This window comes from Barbus barbus (assembly GCF_936440315.1).
Source record: "Barbus barbus genome assembly, chromosome: 44".
NCBI lineage: Eukaryota > Metazoa > Chordata > Actinopteri > Cypriniformes > Cyprinidae > Barbus > Barbus barbus.
In genome coordinates, this window is record NC_136722.1 from 23,771,644 (window position 1) to 23,789,955 (window position 18,312).

At 36.1% G+C, this 18,312-nt stretch overlaps 1 protein-coding gene and 1 gene segment (V, D, J or C); both read left to right on the top strand.

Annotated features, from left to right (window-relative positions):
• LOC306863410 (Ig kappa chain V-III region MOPC 63-like) overlaps positions 1 to 18,312 on the top strand; it is a 773,265-nt gene that overhangs the window by 277,167 nt on the left and 477,786 nt on the right.
• Positions 1,748 to 18,277, top strand: LOC306863411 (uncharacterized protein). The gene is made up of 4 exons (XM_079406745.1): positions 1,748 to 2,011; positions 5,516 to 5,580; positions 15,847 to 16,025; positions 17,672 to 18,277. Exons 2-4 carry the CDS (start codon positions 5,531 to 5,533, stop codon positions 18,115 to 18,117), a joined length of 675 nt encoding a protein of 224 aa, XP_079262871.1. The 5' UTR covers positions 1,748 to 2,011; positions 5,516 to 5,530; the 3' UTR covers positions 18,118 to 18,277.

The window sequence follows — 18,312 nt, forward strand, 5'->3', positions numbered from 1 at the left end:
AATGTCCTAATGTCCTGGCTTAGTCTAAGCCCTGTCTGTGAAACCAGGCCAATAATTGATTAAATAAATAGTTTATAGAGAGGCAGAAAATGTAATGTAAAAATCCTTAGTTTAAATAAGTTTGCTTATATTAGAATCAAATATATTTCATTTTAAATTATCGGCCAGAGAATAATTAGTAGTAGAGTTATAGAATACTATAATTCAGAAGCATGTGGTGCAGTGATCCTTCAAAGCTCTGGTAGCAGGACTTTGCACTAATCCAGCGGTCAGTTACATAAACATAGTCACTGTGTTAAGACTGTGTCTTAAGAACTAGACTAATTAGCAGTTAAATCAGTCTTACATTTCAGATTAAAATTAGAACATTTTTATGCAAGTTAAAAAATTAGATGACTACATTTTCAGACTCGTCCAAGCAGTTTATGCAACTGGCACCAAATCTTGGCTGTGAAGGAAGAAAAGAAAACCCAAACTTCCCAGTTTTAGTGGCATGCATAGACATAAAGATTATGTCTATGGTGGCATGTGCCATATATCCCCCCCCCCCCCCCCCCCCCCATCTGTTCTTATAGCAGCATGTGACCAGATTTAATCCCGTGTCACCCGCTGTATTTGTACATGCTTCAGGAAATATTACATGTGCCAGGATTTCTCTACTTTGGATTTGTCCCTCCAATATATTTGGTTTGTTTCTTATTTTGGATTTCTCCCCCATTTTTCCTCTATAAATATTAGTATTTACATAGCCCAAGTCTATTTTGGACTTTAAGAATCACATTTTGAATTTGCCATTGATGTGTGCCATGCCATTTTAAAGAATATTTCATAGACAAAACTTCATATTTGGTTCTGACAGAATATTTGAAATATCTGATAAATGTCTGATGTTTGTTTGTTAAGTTGTGATGACAAATAACTTGATAAAGTCTGAAATCTATAAGTGCCTTTAATTGAATAATTGGCCATATTTCAAGGACCTGTCATTAAATGATAATAGTTAAAACCCTCACTTTTGGATGAACGTGTTCTTTTGTTAATTATGAGCCGAGACGTGACAAAAATCTAATGTTCATCTCGGGAGGAGCAAGAGAAACGCGGGACAGATGCGTGAATAAAACACATGGCTTGAGTTTTATACTTACATTTGTGTAAAAAGAATTTTGCAAGAAAAGTTTATCAGATAATACCTGTCCTTGTCTTAAGTTATGACAACCGAATAAGACATCCTTATATAACTCTGTGAAGAAAAAGCATGTACAAAAATCCTTACAAAATAAATGAGTATTAAACAGCTGGAACGGCAGGCAACGTGACAATGAAGCACACCGTGGGCGGGGCTTAATGGACCAAGCTTGATCCTTATTGGTCAGGTACGATCGGTCTATGAAATAATCATTTCCTATGCGAAGGTATTATTATCAAGACTGATATAATAACACATAAACACTAGCAGCACCTATAGAATATATTAAACATTGCATGTCATTGCGGAATATAAGAAACATTTCATAGTAAAAATAAATTTAAGGCACTTTGTTTTTGTAAATTAAAATAATGTATTTCATAATAAGAGCCGATGACGTCGTCACGTGATACCTGATACTTTTCTCAAAATGCGCTAGATTTTAAAATTACATTATAGATCTTCATTTATATATCATATGTGATTTAAAAAAAAATAATAATAATATTTAAACGAATGCACTTTTAAGTGTCATGGTGGACGAGCGGCCGCGCGCCCCCTACAGGAAGAACGGGTTGTTTCACAAAGGAAGCGGTTATTATTAGTAACATTTGATGCCCAAAATGTAGCCTCAGTAGGTTTAGGTATAGGTTTAGAGATACAGGCAACAAGTGAGAGTATAATTATATCTCAGCGAGACCGGTGCTTTGTGTTTTCATCGATGAAATCAGAAGAGACTCAAGAGAGATGAGAGGAAAATCAGACCTGAGACTCTGGAGGAGTTGAAAACTGTTTGAGAAACTCGGCGACTTCTTTGTGTTGAAGGTACGCGTGTGTTCACCAGACATTCATTTGACTTGTGTTTGTTGTTTTCGACGGTGAGTTTTGTGTTATCGAGCTGAAGCTGGTTTGGTTTGTTTCGCGCGCTCAGGTTCAGCGGTTGTCATGGAGATCTGATGTCGCTTTGAGTTCACATTTACAGACACTAATACAAATTCAGTTCATTTGTGAAGAGACCTCATTTTTTAACAATTTTGAGGATTTTGACAAGCTTTCTGGCAGTTCTGAAGGGTTTTGTGTTTATGTGAGTAAGAATGTGTTTGTTATATATATATATAAATGTTCAAAAATCATGTTTTTTATTATGTTATCATGTGTTAGTTTGCTGTTTTTTTATAGTTATTTTTAACCCAGTCGGTTTGACTGAGATTACAAGGAAAAAACATGATTTCTGAGAACTGTTTTTGCAAATGAACTCTTCATATATTTTGAGTTTCAGTGTGTAGTCAAAATCTATGAAGGTCAATGAATGACAAATAAGGATATCTAAGATGAGGAGAAATAATTAAAAATAAAATCTATTTTTAATTCATGTTTCATTTATAAAGATTGAATTTTTTTACAAATATTTTTTTATTAAATTGCTCAAATGATTCTCAAGTATTTTCATTGCATGTTGAAACATGACTGAATTAATGAATTATTATTATTAGGTAAAATTTTTAAAAACACTTCTCAAGTATTTTATATCATGCATATCAATCACAAATTTTAATGAATTTCCTTTTTACTCCATTTGACTTGAACAAAATGTGCCTTTTCATAAAAGACCAAATTATGCTTTCTTTCTCTCTGTTTAATGAACTCTCTCTGTTGTCAAGATCATATTTCATGATTTTCTTGTCACGTGACATTAAAATGGCTTCCTTTATGTTGACGATATCACAAACCTAATTTGGATAAAAGTTTTACCAAAGATGATTATTAATTTCAATGAAAATAGCTTCTTAGTACTTATTTAATTTTTAAAAAATCGTAATAATTAACATTTCATATATTCAATGCCAACATTGGTTTTTCTTTTACAATCCTCAGACGGTGCATAAAACTTAGACATTTTAATTTTAAACCCTATGAAACATATCAAAATAATTTTTAGTTCAGAAACTGAAAACATCATATGCAATACATTTTATTATTGGCGGTGCACTGCATTTTCCATGTCTTTATTGTATGTATTGTATAGTAGCTCGGGACAAAAAAAAATGTAGTTGATTTACTAGATCTAGACAAACAAATGGGCGTCACGTCATTGAACCGCATGGAAAAACAACAGTTCATAGAAGTCAGAAATCATAAAAGTCTTTGATGTTCCTATAAAAAGTTAACATTGAGTGTGTGTGTGTGTGTGTGTGTGTGTGTGTGTGTGTGTTTGGGTGAGTGGAATCGCAGGTTGCGTGTGTGAGGAAGTCTGATGGTAAGTTGTGTCCTGTATACAGCAGGGTCAGGAAAAGGATGCTTACACACACACTCACACTCACACACACACACACACACACACACACACACACACACACACACACACACACACACACACACACACACACACTATTATATGCCCATAGTGGCTAAAGGAAAGGGCCTCTATTGTTGCTTGTGAGTTTAACAGATGGATCCCAAAGTGTGTGTGTTTTTGAGTGTCGTCTGGATTGAGATGCATTTGTCCAGTTCCACAGGAAATGAGCTGCTATGAAGTGTGTCATTTTCCCCATTCATTCTGTTCAGCTAGTGAATCATTACATGGATGGTGAAGTGGACTCTTTTATTTCCCGCTGACATTCAGAGAAGTGAGTCAGATGTGTGGGGAAGGTGAGCGTTTAGGGAGGTTGTGATGAGTTGCCATGTGGGTGACTCACAGAATTACATTATCCAGTAAATATCAGCGGAAGGTTAACGCGGGTGATGGTTTGATTGAAAGATTTGTAAAGCATATGATGATGAAGTTGCAGTCATGCCAGGAGCATCTGTGCACGTCGAGCTGCTACTCTGTTTGAACTTGTAGAGACGCTGGAATACAACGGCTGGCGGCTTCTGTAGGGCTTACAATACACACACACACACACACACACACACACACACAATGATGCTACATCCAGGATGTGAGATTCCCTACCAGAAAAGCATGCATGATAGTACTAAGCTGTTTCCTATGGAAGCCTGTTTCTGTCACAGGATAAAAAAAAATAAAAAGGTAATTGTGACTTTTTATGTCTCTCAGATGACTTTTTTTCAGATTTGCGAGATTTGAGACTCACTATTCTGACTTTTTTCTTGCAATTGCATGTTTACATCTTAATTCTGAGATTGTATCTTACATTTCTGATTTTTTTCTGTGAATTCTGAGTTTATATCTCACAATTCTGAGTTCTTATCTCATGATTTTTACTTTGAATTTGTAGTTTACATCTCACAGTTGTTTCTTTGCAATGAAAATGCTAATTGCGACTGTTTATCTCACAACTTTTTTTTTTCTCGCAATTCTCCAGTTTTTGTCTCACAGTTCAGACTTTTTTCAGAATTGCAGAACGTAACCTCAGAATTCCCACTTTCTTGCAATTCTGATTTTACCTTTTGCAATAAAATAAACCATTTTACTTTCTCGCAATTCTTTTTTCTCAGAGTCGCGAGTTTACATCTTGTAATTCAGTTTTTTTTTTGCAATAAGAAAAGATAATTGCAGTTTTTTTAATTTTTATCTCAGTATTCTGACTTTTTTTTTCTCTGAATTTCAATTTAATATCTCACAAGTTTTTAATCTCACAGTTTTTTATTTTTTATTTGTGGTTTACATAAATGCAGTAAGGTTTTGCAAAAGGTTAGGCTAATTGGAATTTTTTTATGTCATAATTCTGACTTTTTTGCTTGCAGTTCTGAGTTTATATCTTGAAATTCTTAATTATATCTGGCAATTGTATATTCACAATAAAAAACATAGGCTTTATTGTGACCTTTTTAATCCCACAATTCTGACTTTTTCTCTATGAATTGCAAGTTTATATCTCTCAATTCTGTATTTATATCTCTCAAATCTGCATTTATATCTCACAATTTTGAGTTTTTATCTTGCAAATTGAAATTTTTAGCTCAGAATTCTTGGTTTCCAGCTTGCATTTTTTTCCACAATAAAAAAGGTCATTTCAACTTTCTGTCTCACAACTCTTTTTTTTTTTTTTTGCAAGTTTATATCTTGCAATTCAGAAATTCCTTCTCAGAATTTGTAAGAAAAATTGATGGTAATTTGTGAGATAGAAACTCAGAATTGTAAGGACAAATGTCCAAATTGTGAGATGAAAAAAAGTTGGAATTATGTTTTGTCTTTTTTTGTTAGTAAACAAGTTTCTATAGTTTCCTGTACTAAAGGTTCATGTGTTTAAATTAATCATCTTTTAAAGGTGAAGAGGAACAACTGTAGTGATGATTCCTCTTTTCCTGTGTGTAAACCTGAACAGAAGCTGAAATCCTAACCGTGTGTCTTTGTTTCTCTCTCAGGATGTGTCTGGCGTGATGTTCGCAGGCTGTTATGCTGATGTATTCAGTACGGACACGCTGATGGAGTAAGTCTTCAGGTTTTGCATTTCATTAACACGCACATCAATATTCATCTTATTTAAAAGCCCTAAAGACAGACCTTGATGTACTGTGCTTTTAGACGACTATTCAGACGCCTATAAATCAGCCAATATTTGGCCACGTTGAGATGATCAGAATTGGCTGATTAAAATGAATATTACTCTCCCGTCTGTCGGTTTCAAAAACTACCAATTTTCTTTTAGATATTAGTGTGAATTTCAATTAAATATTGTGTAAAAATATCAACTGAGTTTAAGTGAACATGTGGACGTCTTCATTTAAATGGCATTGGTCTGTATCACATATCATCCATCAGTCACTTCTCCATTTAGTACTAGTAACCCATATGGGTTGATCACAACTCTACACAGTTTATACCAGAGGCGTGCCCCCTCAGATTTGTGAGCCAAGTGGATTTTGAATGCAGCTTCCAAATAATATACTCAGAAACAACAGTGCAGATGTACATACGATGTAGGCCTAAGTAGTATATTTATTTCACAGTGTAAACCGCTTCAGTGATTATAATGAGAGTTTTTGAGAGTGCTTAAAATGTTCTTTGATAATGTAAAGTTTCTTTGCTTTCTGTACAATGAAAGAGATATAATTAGTAAATTACAATGTTTCTATTAAATTCACGGGTTAATATTAACACTATTAGGCTACTTTGCCCATGTATATATATATATATATATGACAAGCATGACGAGCTTAAAATAGCTGTTTTCTGTGTAAAATGTAATTTATTAATGTTATTTAAAGCTGAATTTTCAGCATCACTCCTCCAGTCTTCAGTGTCACATGATCCTTCAGAAATCATTCTAATATGCTGATTTGCTGCTCAAGAAACATTTTTGGATTATTATCAATGTTGCAAACAGTTTTTTTTTTGATGAATAGAAAGAACAAAACATTAATTTGAAATAGAGGTCTATTGTAACATTTTAAATGTCTTTATTCTAGCTTTAGATCTAATAATTGTGTTCTTGCTGAATAAAAGTATTAATTTCTTAAAAATATATATAACATATTGACCCTAAACTTTGATTGGTAGTATACATTTAACTTTTTCTACATTTGTTTTAATGCATTATTTCACTTGACGCATGCTATTCCTAATTTGAAATGTATTTTTGGTTTAAGACAGGCATAATATTTCTAATTTACTGGTTAATTATCATGCATAATGGGAACATTGCTCATCAGTATCTGCCATAAAATGTGCATCCATAATTCTCTAATTAATGTAAATATTCAGACCCTTTACCGAGATGCCTCATAAGCTCAAATTTATTGACGCAATATTGATGAACAGTGGTGAAAATAATTCTGTTCAACAGGAAGTGCTAATGTAATTTTGCTAAAATGATGCACGCACTTCCTGAGGGCATCACAATGACAGACTGAGTGTCATCTCATTAGTGTTTGATTTTAAAACCCATCATGTCTATAAAGGGAAACACTTCTGGCGTCACACGATGAGGCACAGCATTTCATGAGTTGAAGCTGGTTAAAGGTGACAATATTGGCTTTTGCTCCTCCTACCACTCATTCATCATCATCCCACCCACTTTAGCCCATTTGTTGATTCAGTGTAGGCGTTAAGTACAATGTAAAATAATTGTTCACCCGAAAATGAAAATTTGTGGAAAATGTACTCCCTCTCAGGCCATCCAGGATGTAGATGAGTTTGTTTTTTCATCAGAACATATTTGGAGAAAGGTAGCATTATATCACTTGTTCACCAGTGGATCCTCTGCAGTGAATGGGTACCGTCAGAATGAGAGTCCAAACTCCTCCCACCTTACATATACCTAAACCTACCCGTCTCCACCCCCTGATCCCTAAACCCACCCATCCCCACCCCTAAACCTACCCGTCTCCACCCCCTGATCCCTAAACCCACCCATCCCCACCCCTAAACCTAGCCATCTCCACCCCTAAACCTACCCATCTCCACCCCTAAACCTACCCGTCTCCACCCCCTGATCCCTAAACCCACCCATCCCCACCCCTAAACCTAGCCATCTCCACCCCTAAACCTACCCGTCTCCACCCCCTGATCCCTAAACCTACCCATCCCCACCCCTAAACCTAGCCATCTCCACCCCTAAACCTAGCCATCCCCACCCCTAAACCTACCCGTCTCCACCCCCTGATCCCTAAACCCACCCATCCCCACCCCTAAACCTAGCCATCTCCACCCCTAAACCTACCCATCTCCACCCCTAAACCTACCCGTCTCCACCCCCTGATCCCTAAACCCACCCATCCCCACCCCTAAACCTAGCCATCTCCACCCCTAAACCTACCCATCCCCACCCCTAAACCTACCATTCTAGATGTGGATCCAACCCCGCCCCCTGGATCTTTGTTCTGCAGTGAGGGGCTACTGTCAAATTGCACCACTGAATAACACATTTCTATGTTCAAAATGCATCTAAAAATAGTGGAGGAAATAAAATGAAATGCTGTGGGAGAAGTACGTGATCCAAGCTGCCCACAACATGAAAATTCTTTATTTTAAGCTTTAAGCAAATGCATTAGCGTAATGACTTGCCCTGTCAGGCGCTTTGACAGATGCGTGTGCGTCCTCCGCGCAAACACTTTCAGTTTACGGTCATATCCTTATCTGTAAATGTCAAATTCACGCTACCATTTCTAGTTTTGCATAAAGTTCCGTCCTGACAGTCTGTGTTAAGTTTAAATCTTTACTGAATGAGTGCCGGGCGGGGGCGTGAACGGGCGTCAGAGAGGGAGACAATATTCAGTGCTAACACATTCATTGTGCTGAAATATCTATTGTTAAAACACAAACTATCTGTATTGATACCCAATTACAGTCAAAAAGTACCTAAACAATGCCAGCAAGAATGCCTGCTGTTATGAAAGGCAGGAGGCCATTTTTTTTTTTTTTTTGAATAAATACTATTTAGTTATTTCAGTTTGTTATTTGCCAAATAAATGACAATAACAGTTTTAGATTTAAACAATTCTTTGACAAATTCCTAAAATATTTGTGTTTTCTCTTTCTTATGACAGGTGGTCTAATAAATTGTTAAGCACTGTATGTTTTCATGGCATTCCGTTGGCACGTTTGTTTGAAGGACATTGGGCAGAATGTGGAAGTAGTTTTTTGTCAATAAAATAAAAAAAGAAAATGTAGCTTTTTGTATCCGATTAATCGATAAAATTATCGGCCAACTAATTGATTATCAAAATAATCGTTAGTTGCAGCCCTAATTAAATCCACACTGGTTCCTCTAGTAGTGTGTACATGAGCAGTCTCAGGGTCCAGCAATAGAGCCACAAGACAAACCGCCGCCAAAACCAGCAGCATCAATGATCTGTGATTTAAAAACAACATACTGGCTCGTAGAGTGTGTGTAAGAAAGAGAGCAGAAGACACCAGAGGGCAATGTTCCTTCCTCATATGTGCCTATCAGTCTTTGGAACAGCTTAACACCATAGTATTATTACTGTTTTTGTAGTATGCAGTATTAATGTTGTGCTCAGTATTCACATTTTCTGTGTGCAGAGAATATGATGTGCTACTTTTGCCATAAACATGCAGTCATTGCAGTCGTAAGTCAGAATGCTTATATGGAGGTCATGCACTAATATTCGAAAGTTTTGTTACATTTAGTACTCCACATATTAATTTCAACAGCCAGTGATGTTGTGTTTTTTAAAATTGCAGTGACTCTAAATAGAATTCTAAAAACAGTGGATAGTTTCCCGAACATTCCGCACTTCTCTCATTGGTCGGACAAACGGATAGTCCCTCCCCAAACTCACATCATTGGTCGAGTCAGTGCTGCTGTGTTGTGCTGGTCGTGATGCTCAGACAAGCATAGTATCATATTAAATATAATTTTCATTTTGCACTGGGTTGGATGTTTGATATGAGAGGGTCAGGTTAGCACACTAACAAATGCAAAATATGATCACAGCTGTGATCTGAAGCTGTATTGATCGCTGCAGTCAGGTCATGACACACAAGTGCTATTTTGGATGTTTCTGCCAAAGGCAGCAGATATCACCATCATCATCTCTATTGTTGTTACCAGCATGGGTTTTTTTAACCCAAGATGTATGACAAATGCTCAGAGCCCTTGTCTGTGATGTTCACACATTTCTTCAGTGTGAGTGCCCTGATGAACTCTGAAAAGCGTGATGTTCTTATTAATTAATCTTAATTCCTAGTTTACAAATTCATATAACCTAATGCAAACTATTTTATGCTATATTGTCCATTTCATATATACTACTGTTTGAGGTCAGTAAGTCTCTTTTTTATTTTTAGTGTTTATTTGTTTAAAAATTCAGTAAAAACTGTAATATTATGAAATATTTTTACAATTTAAAATTGCTGTTTTTTTTTAATGTGAATACATTGTAAAATGTAATTTATTCTTGCGATCAAAGCTGAATGTTTAGCATCATTACTCCAGTCTTCAGCGTCAGCTGATTTGCTGCTCAAATATTTCAAACCTGTCTGATTATTATCAGTGTTGAAAACAGTTGTGCTACTGAAGATTTTTGAAGAAACCATGATACATTTTTTAGGATTTTTTTGATGAATAGAAATAAAAAAAAAAACAGCTCTTGAAATATGAAATAGAAATATTTTGTGACATTGTAAATGTATTTACTTTCACTTTTGATCAATTTAATGCATCCTCGCTGAATAAAAGTATACATTTCTTAATGACCTCAAACTTTTAAATGCTAGTGTATGTAAGATTTTTGGTGTCTTAGGTTTACCAAAAATGGAAATTGTCATTACCCTTTTACCCTTTTCACCAATTTTCTTGCAATTTAATATTAATGGCACTGAATCTGTTTTAATTTAGTCATATGTGTTTGGAATGAGGTTGAAAAAATAATGACAGAATATACATTTTTGGGTGATCTATCTGTTAAAATGACTAAAACTGCATTGAAAATTAAAACAGCGCAGAAACTTTGTATTGTCAGTAAGCAAGAATCTTGCAATGAATTCACGCAGACCTGGCTTAAAATCCATAATGATTGGGCTTTGCTTTGGTGCTTTAGATTGCGTTTACTTTGATAGTTTGGTTGATTTCACTCCCTCGATTAACATGACCTGTATATACATTCTGTGACATCTTCTTATCAGGAGAGCAAAACCGCAGACAGTAGCAGAAGCGAGATGCTGTGGGGAGGCAAATATGCTGGACAAAGTTGCATGCTTGAACACAATTTATTCTCAATGAGAGCGGCAGACACAGCCCTGTAAATCTGCCATCAGTGTGCAATATATATGCACTCGGTTTTGCTTGCCACAGGCAAAAATGGGCCAGCTAATGATGCAACCTTTTACCTTTTTTCATTTTTTACATTGCATTTTAATTTACTTTAAATATCCAGCCAAGAAGTTAAAGAAAAAAGGGATGTAATAGATGAACTGGAGCACAAAAAGATAAGCGATGCTCTCCCATCCTCAGCCCGTATTGATTTTATGAACTCCACTCTCTGAAGTGCAGCCCAGGCTGCCGTCTTTTATCAAAGCAGGATTCACACACACACACACACACAAATAGAGATGCATCGTTCTGAATGCAGAACAGTTGGCAAAAATCACTCGTTCTAGCAGCGTCACTGCCTTTCTCTGATTCCTTTTTCATCTTTACTCATTCATTTTTTGCTCCTCCTCTGCTCTAGATCATATTAGTTCTTTCAGAGCGTTCGGCATGCATTTATGAGAGAGAGAGCGAGAGAGAGAGAGAGCGGGAGAGAGAGAGAGAGAGAGCAAGAGAGAGGCTGAGTGAGAGCGAGAGATGCAGGATGCTGATGATGTTGCCGCAGCACTGATGATGCTCCGGAGGGAGAATGCTGAAAGACACACTAAACTCGCTTGCATCCGTCTCGTTGCATCTCTCTCGTGGCAGGCTGCTTTTGAAGGAAGTTTATAAGCGTGACAATTTTCAGTGTGTGAATGCGCGACTGCTGCTGCTCCGCGTTCACCGCTGTTTCTGTGGGAATCGTGGGGATGTGAGTGAAGGAATATGACACAGCCGCTCGTGGAATAACAGCAGAACGCAGACGCACGCACGCGAGGGACAGAATGGCAAGTTTCGGGAAACTTACGGATTACTTTAACCGTCGGCGTTCCAGGGATGAGCTCATGGCTCGGAGGGACGGCCGTCGCAGTGGCAGTTACTGCTGCACGGTAGCCGAGGCCAGGTACTCCAAAATCAGAGTGCGGTTTGAGAGTGTGTATAGCGGGGCGTGTGTGTTCTGTGTGTGCATGGATGCATGTGTGTCCTGCTGCCTGAGATTCATCAACCTTTGAAAAGGTGTAAATGCTCATACATCAAATCTGTGAATGCAGTCTGGTGTCTTTGTCTTTATTGCTCAGGTGTTTGTTACATTTATATTCAGTTTTTCTTGTAAAATTCCTTTGGAGAAATAAAAATACACCAGTCAGACTGTACAGTAAGAGTATAGAGCTGCAAATGTGAATGAATGTGGAGCAGCTCAGATCATTGCTGATGAGTTCATATTGAGATTTTTGCTGTCTTGGCAAATTTGAGCACAAATTGAGACGTTTTTGAGATCTGGTCTGAAACTCACATGTGAGATTATTGGAGCATTTGTTTTCAGGAGAAATATCTGAGATGCAGGAAATGTAGAGGGACGGACATTATGATATCATTTACTCATCCTCATGTTGTTCCTAATTTGAAGATTAGTATTTTTTTTTAACACATTAGGGGAAATTTTGGATGCATTAATCTTTTTATATATATATAGAATGAAAGCATATATGTGGCTGTAAATTCTCAGTCAATTCTTAGTGTTATATTAGTTTTATTTAAATACAGTTATAGTATTTATAATAATTTTGAATGAGCTTTTATTTTTATATTTGCGATTTTAGTTTTAGTAATTTTGCTGTGTGCTTTTATCATTATTTATTAATTATTTTAAAAATTCTATGTAGATTTAATTTATATTTATTCAAGCTTTTTATTTCAGTTTTTGACCTAGGCAATATTTAATGTTATATGTAATATTTATTTTAATTGGAAAACAAAATACTGCCATATAAAACATTACTGTACAATTGAAATATATAGTTTTTCACATTACAGTAATGTTTTTTTTTGCATAAAATGTTCTTAAGAATACTGCCTAAAAATCAAGGCAATTTTTAAAATATTCAAGTTTGTTTACATTTTTCATCTAATATTTATATTTTATTTTTAGCTTTATTTTAATTAATTAAAATTATTTTTAGCTTTAAGTTTTAGTTAATAACAAAGTAAGAACATATAACAAGTGAAACATGGTATTCAATTAGAAAATAAAAAATGTAGGTCGCATTGTGTTTCTCTATTGATTTGATGGGATCATGAAAACAGAATCAAGCCAGGTGTTTGCAGGGGAGAAATTGGAAAAATACTGATGTCAAACAAAGAGAGAAACCGTTTCAGAGGCAGAGCAAGTTACCACATTTTTATAAAAGATTTCAAAGTCAAACATTATTTTTCTTGTTTAATTTGGAATCACATACACCAATGAATCACAATAAGATCAGGAACATGTATTAAAAATTGAATGGTCACTTGTTTTGATTTTCTGCTCTAGTATTTATCTCATTAGTGAATATTAATTAAATCACATTTTCTTTATTTCTTCAAATTTAATTCAAGTCTATAATATGATCTGGATGGTTTTGATAAATTTAATGTCATCAATTGTAACATTAGTCAGTTTTGCATAGCCAGTGCTTTATTAAGTGAATAGTTTAATTAAGCTTGACTAATGATGGGAAAACAATATGCAGCCTTTAATATTTGATCAATAGTGTAGTATATTTACTGGCACAGACCTCAATCAAACTCTCTGCAGCTGCTGTTCACATCTGCGCTGTGACTTTCCATCATTTCTGTGTATCAGCAGGGCTCCAAACTGCGACTAAAATGGTCGCATTTGCGACCAAAAATATTAATTTGCGAGTGAAGTTTTTGCTGAGGTCGCCACTGGCGACTATATATAATTTGCATGAAAGGACTTTTTTCCCGATTGTTTTGCGCTCACATCTTTTGTTATGTTCACGTATTAAACTTACATAAGACGATGCGCATCAAAGTTTTACTGAAAAGAGTTTCAAACAGTCCTCGTCTCTGCCGCACACAGTCTGCTGAACGCAGTGAGAGAGACCTGAAAGGGCCTGTTTACACCTGGTCACTTCATGCATTTTCTCTGATCGGATATCTATATGATTTGTTAAAACGTTTCCCCATTTACACTTGGCCACATAAATGTGTCTTCGCAAAACGGATATAAATCCGTTCTTCAATTCACGCTTCATATGCAAATATAACGGAGTTCACATCAATGAAAGCAATGGATAATTTTATTAATTATCAGCTAATTTCAATATCAAGAGAGCGCGCGGCATCAGCACTGGAAAGATAGGCTAGTCTCGCTAACCAGATGCATTTACACTTGTCCGGTCGATCTTCTTATCGTGATCTTAGTCTATATGCTGTGTTCTGTTAATGCATGGACTTCCTGTTATTTGAAGCGCACTTGCCATCCAGTAATCGCAAAAAGCTTTGTGCTGTCTTACTTTTTAATAAACAAAGTATCAGCTTTAAAATGCTACGAAATTCAAATGATGCGGTTTGGGTGCTCTTTAATGCGGACCACAAGCGCACACTTTGGGTAATATAAACACCAGTACCCCGCGTCCACACGGTCCGTGCATGCGTCCGGATCGCGCGAGCGGAGAGTATCGCACTTAATGCTCAGGCGCGATCTCTTTAGCACCTCAGTTAAAGCAGCAAGTGAACCCATTATATATTTCGATTTACTACTATAGTATGAAATGAACATGATCAAAAGGTAGGCAATAAGAAAGCCTATAGTACTGAAATGTTTTATGTAAAAGCTCATTCAGTGTTTCAAACTGAGGAAATGTATAAAGCTTGTAAACATTGCATTGTAATACATTTACCTCAGAATAACCACTCAGTGTCCATAAACTCATCAGTCAGCTAGAAAAATAACTATAAAGAGGAGCGTTTTGCTATATTCATGCGCTGTTGCATATTAATATTTTTACTTATTCTGTTGTACATGATTCAACTCCTCCTATAAAATTGCATTTTACTAATGAAGAAAAACAGACTGAATGTGTGAAAGACGTGACAACATTTATAGGATGCTCTGCACTCAGTTGCCAAGTGATGCTTATGGTCCATGATATTGGTACAGATTCTGTGTAACGAACAATTCTTTGTGACTGTATATTTCAAGCTGTAAAAGACATTTAATTCACACTTTAAGTGAACCTTAGTCCCCCGGTCGACCTGATCATCTACAAGATGGATTAAAATGCTGATAAAGCCTAGAAAAGATAAGACATAAACACATGACAAAATGATTGAAATGTTAAAATAGGGGGGGAAAATAAAATGATAATAATAAAATAAACCACTTTTATTCTGTGGCACCTAAAAAAATAATTTGGCGCCTAAGTTTTTCTTTTATAGGAGCCAATGGCTCCTTACTCGATTTTTTTGTCTGGAGCCCTGATCAGGAGTTTTTGGTAGGTTTTGTAGGAAGATTATTGTATCTGGACTTTATAAAATTCAGAACATATTCTGTTTGCGCTGTAGTTTGATTTACTCCAGTGTTTTGCATGGAAATGGCGTTGCATAACCCGACTCCTGTTCAGATCACAGACAGACGCCGTCGCATTCTGCTGTAGAATTTCCTCATGCAGTTTGGAATTCGCTGCTCTGTCGTTGCCAGACATTCACACACGAATGCGGCCAAATGTTCACATGCTGTTACACTCCATCTTGCACGCTTGAAAAATAATGTTTTTAATATTATTTTTTTTAACCTTACAGACAGACCGATCCAAATGGGTTCATGTAATGCATGCAAACTTTACAAAGCGATTAGGACAAAAGGTTTCAGTTGTCTTGAGACACATTAAAACTATTTAATTCCATGCATTAAGTATAGTTGTGCTATTAATAAATAGTAATAAATAAATATATCGATAAATAACAAATGCATAAATAATCTCATAGAAAACATCACAAATCAAGTGTTCACACAGCCACACACATGCATACAATGTAAAACATATGCAGTACAAGCATTGCTTGAGATTGTTTATTTTATTATTGAGTTTATGGACTGTGTTTTGGGACTGTGATTGATTATTGATGTATTATTGGTTCTGATTGTTTGTGCTCCAGGTCTTTGGAGCGACGGCTACAGAGGCCTCTCTTGGCCAAATCTAGGACGTTACCCAGCATCCCTCAGTCCCCAGCCACCGTCCGTATCCAGCAGTCGGAGAATGTTTGTGAACGTCAACAGCGCCCGCGTGTTCCCTCCAGCCCTGGTGGTCTTGAAGCGTGCACGCTGCCTCCTGCAGGTATTGTGTGTGTGTGTGTGTGTGTGTGTGTGTGTGTGTTTGTTTATTTAAATTGCACAGCCATGTTGGCAAAACATATTTTATTGAACTTTTGCTGTGAACTAGACGAGACGCAGGGGGAAATTAGCTCTGTTCTTGGGTGAATCTCATGGAAAGCTCACATTTCACCCTGAAATCAAATGAAAATTATTTATTTTGAATTAAGAACATTTAGATTTTGTACGTTCTTTAAAAAAAATTCAATTATAAATATTTTATATTTTATAAAATAATTATGTATTATAAATGAATCATTCTGTATTTAAATTCAAAAATTCTATAAAATAATTACATTTATTCTTAGTGTTGATTCCCATTTTACATTCTTAACAATTACTATAATGAGTTGATAAATCAGCAATTTGAATTTGTAGCTAAAAATGTGATGAACATGTCAATATTATAATTAAGAAATTTCTTTCTTTTGATTTTAGGATGCTTTGATTTAGAAATTTTGAATTGGCTTTTATTTTTATATTTTCAGTTTTAATTTTATGTGCTTTTGCAATTCTTATTAGATTTTTAAATAAATATCTTATTGCTTTAATATATTTTTTAATTTTTTGTATTAGTTAGTAGTAATTTTAGTACTTCAACTTATTTTAGTTATTTGGCCAAATAACATTTAAAAAAATATTTTTTTCCAAATAACAAAACCAATTTGAAAACGATTTTGTCAATAATATGACACTGTCAGTTCTATCATTTTTTGGTATTACAGTGATGAGAATTAGTAGCTAAAATTGTCATGAAAATGTCAATGCAGGAACTCTTATTGGTCCAAAAATGGGCTGCATTTCCTTCATGCAAAACATCATTTTTTGGTTTCTTTCTTATGATTTTAGAATGCAATATGTTTTTTAAGATTCATTCTCTTTTTTTTCATTCTGAATAGCTTCAGCATTTGAATGCACAATTTGTCCATCAGTTGCTCTATTGAGCAAAAATAATAATTGTGATTAAAACATCAGCGAGAGCGCCAGAGAAAGAGACAGAATTGATAGAACTGGCAGTGTAGTTGTGAATGGACGTCGTCTGGAAACGAAAGCTTTCCATTCACAACATGTGTGAGCTTTATGCCATGTGCGATTGTTTAGCGCGTTCACTGTCTGCGCGTACTCCATATTTACTTCAGCCTGCACCCCCCCTCTCTTTCTCACGCTTTTCTCCTCGATTCTCACAGCTGAGCTGCTCTTGTGTAAAGCTTCTGTGAAGGATTTTTTCACTGTCTCTCAAATGTTAAACCTAAAGTCTTTGGCTTCCTCCCCATTCTAGTTGCTTAGCAACCGTCATCGCCAACAGTGGAGCGTGGTGCTGTTTCAACACACACACATACCGAATCCCAGCCGTCTCCCTCAGTGTATTTGACGTGCTCATTTTGTTGGGATCATGCCAAATGAGGGCCGTAATATCTGCTAGAAACTCTGACCCAGATTTGACTGACTCAAGTCTAATAAACATGAATAACTCTGTTCCAGCGGCCTGACAGCTCCCTAACGTCCTCATCTGAGAGTCACAGATCTAGCCGGCTGCCTGGGTATATCCAGCGGCGATATAAGGTTAAATATGCCGTGTGTGAAATTTGTGTGACGTGTGTCCGTCCTCAGGCGAGATGTGGCGGCTGGAAGATGAAAACGAGGCAGACGTGGCTCCGGGTGCCGGCGACCAGCGGCCGCGCTCTCAGTCGCCGTTCTCACATTTCCGGCGGCGAGCGGCATATCTAAGGAAAAGCATCTCGGCTGATGATCACCTGGTAGAGGCGGAGTTTGAACCCGGGCAGCCGGAGGGGAGGAGCTTCGCCGATCCCAAAGTCAAACTGAAGAGGAAGTTTGTGAGTAGTTCTGTGTCCAAACTTAGCTTCTTTAGAGAGACAGTTCACCTGGAAATGAGCATTCGGTCATTATTTACTCAACCTCATGTTGTTCAAAATCTCTGTGTGGTTATTTATTTCTATGGAACGCTAAAGTTTTTCTTTGCTGAAGTGCTCAAAAGTCATTTTTATGCAAACCGGTTCAAGAATTTGAAATTAAATGCGATCGCAAATGATATTTGAGGCTTGGATTAATTAAGGTTTTTTATAAACATTTTTAAAAGACAAAATGTTTTTTGCTGCTCAAAAACATTTCTGAGTATTATCAATGTTAAAAAATAGTTTTTCTGTTTCATATTTTTGTGGAAATTGTGATACACTGCTTCATAAGTTTAAGGTTAGTAAAAAAAAAGAAGTAAGAAAAAACATATGAATACT

Coding starts and splice junctions, on each gene's coding strand:
- LOC306863411 (XM_079406745.1), top strand. CDS start 5,531: ATGTTCGCAGGCTGTTATGCTGATGTATTCAGTACGGACACGCTGATG. Junction 5,581..15,846: donor AGTACGGACACGCTGATGGA/GTAAGTCTTCAG, acceptor TTTGTGCTCCAG/GTCTTTGGAGCGACGGCTAC. Junction 16,026..17,671: donor GTGCACGCTGCCTCCTGCAG/GTATTGTGTGTG, acceptor GTCCGTCCTCAG/GCGAGATGTGGCGGCTGGAA.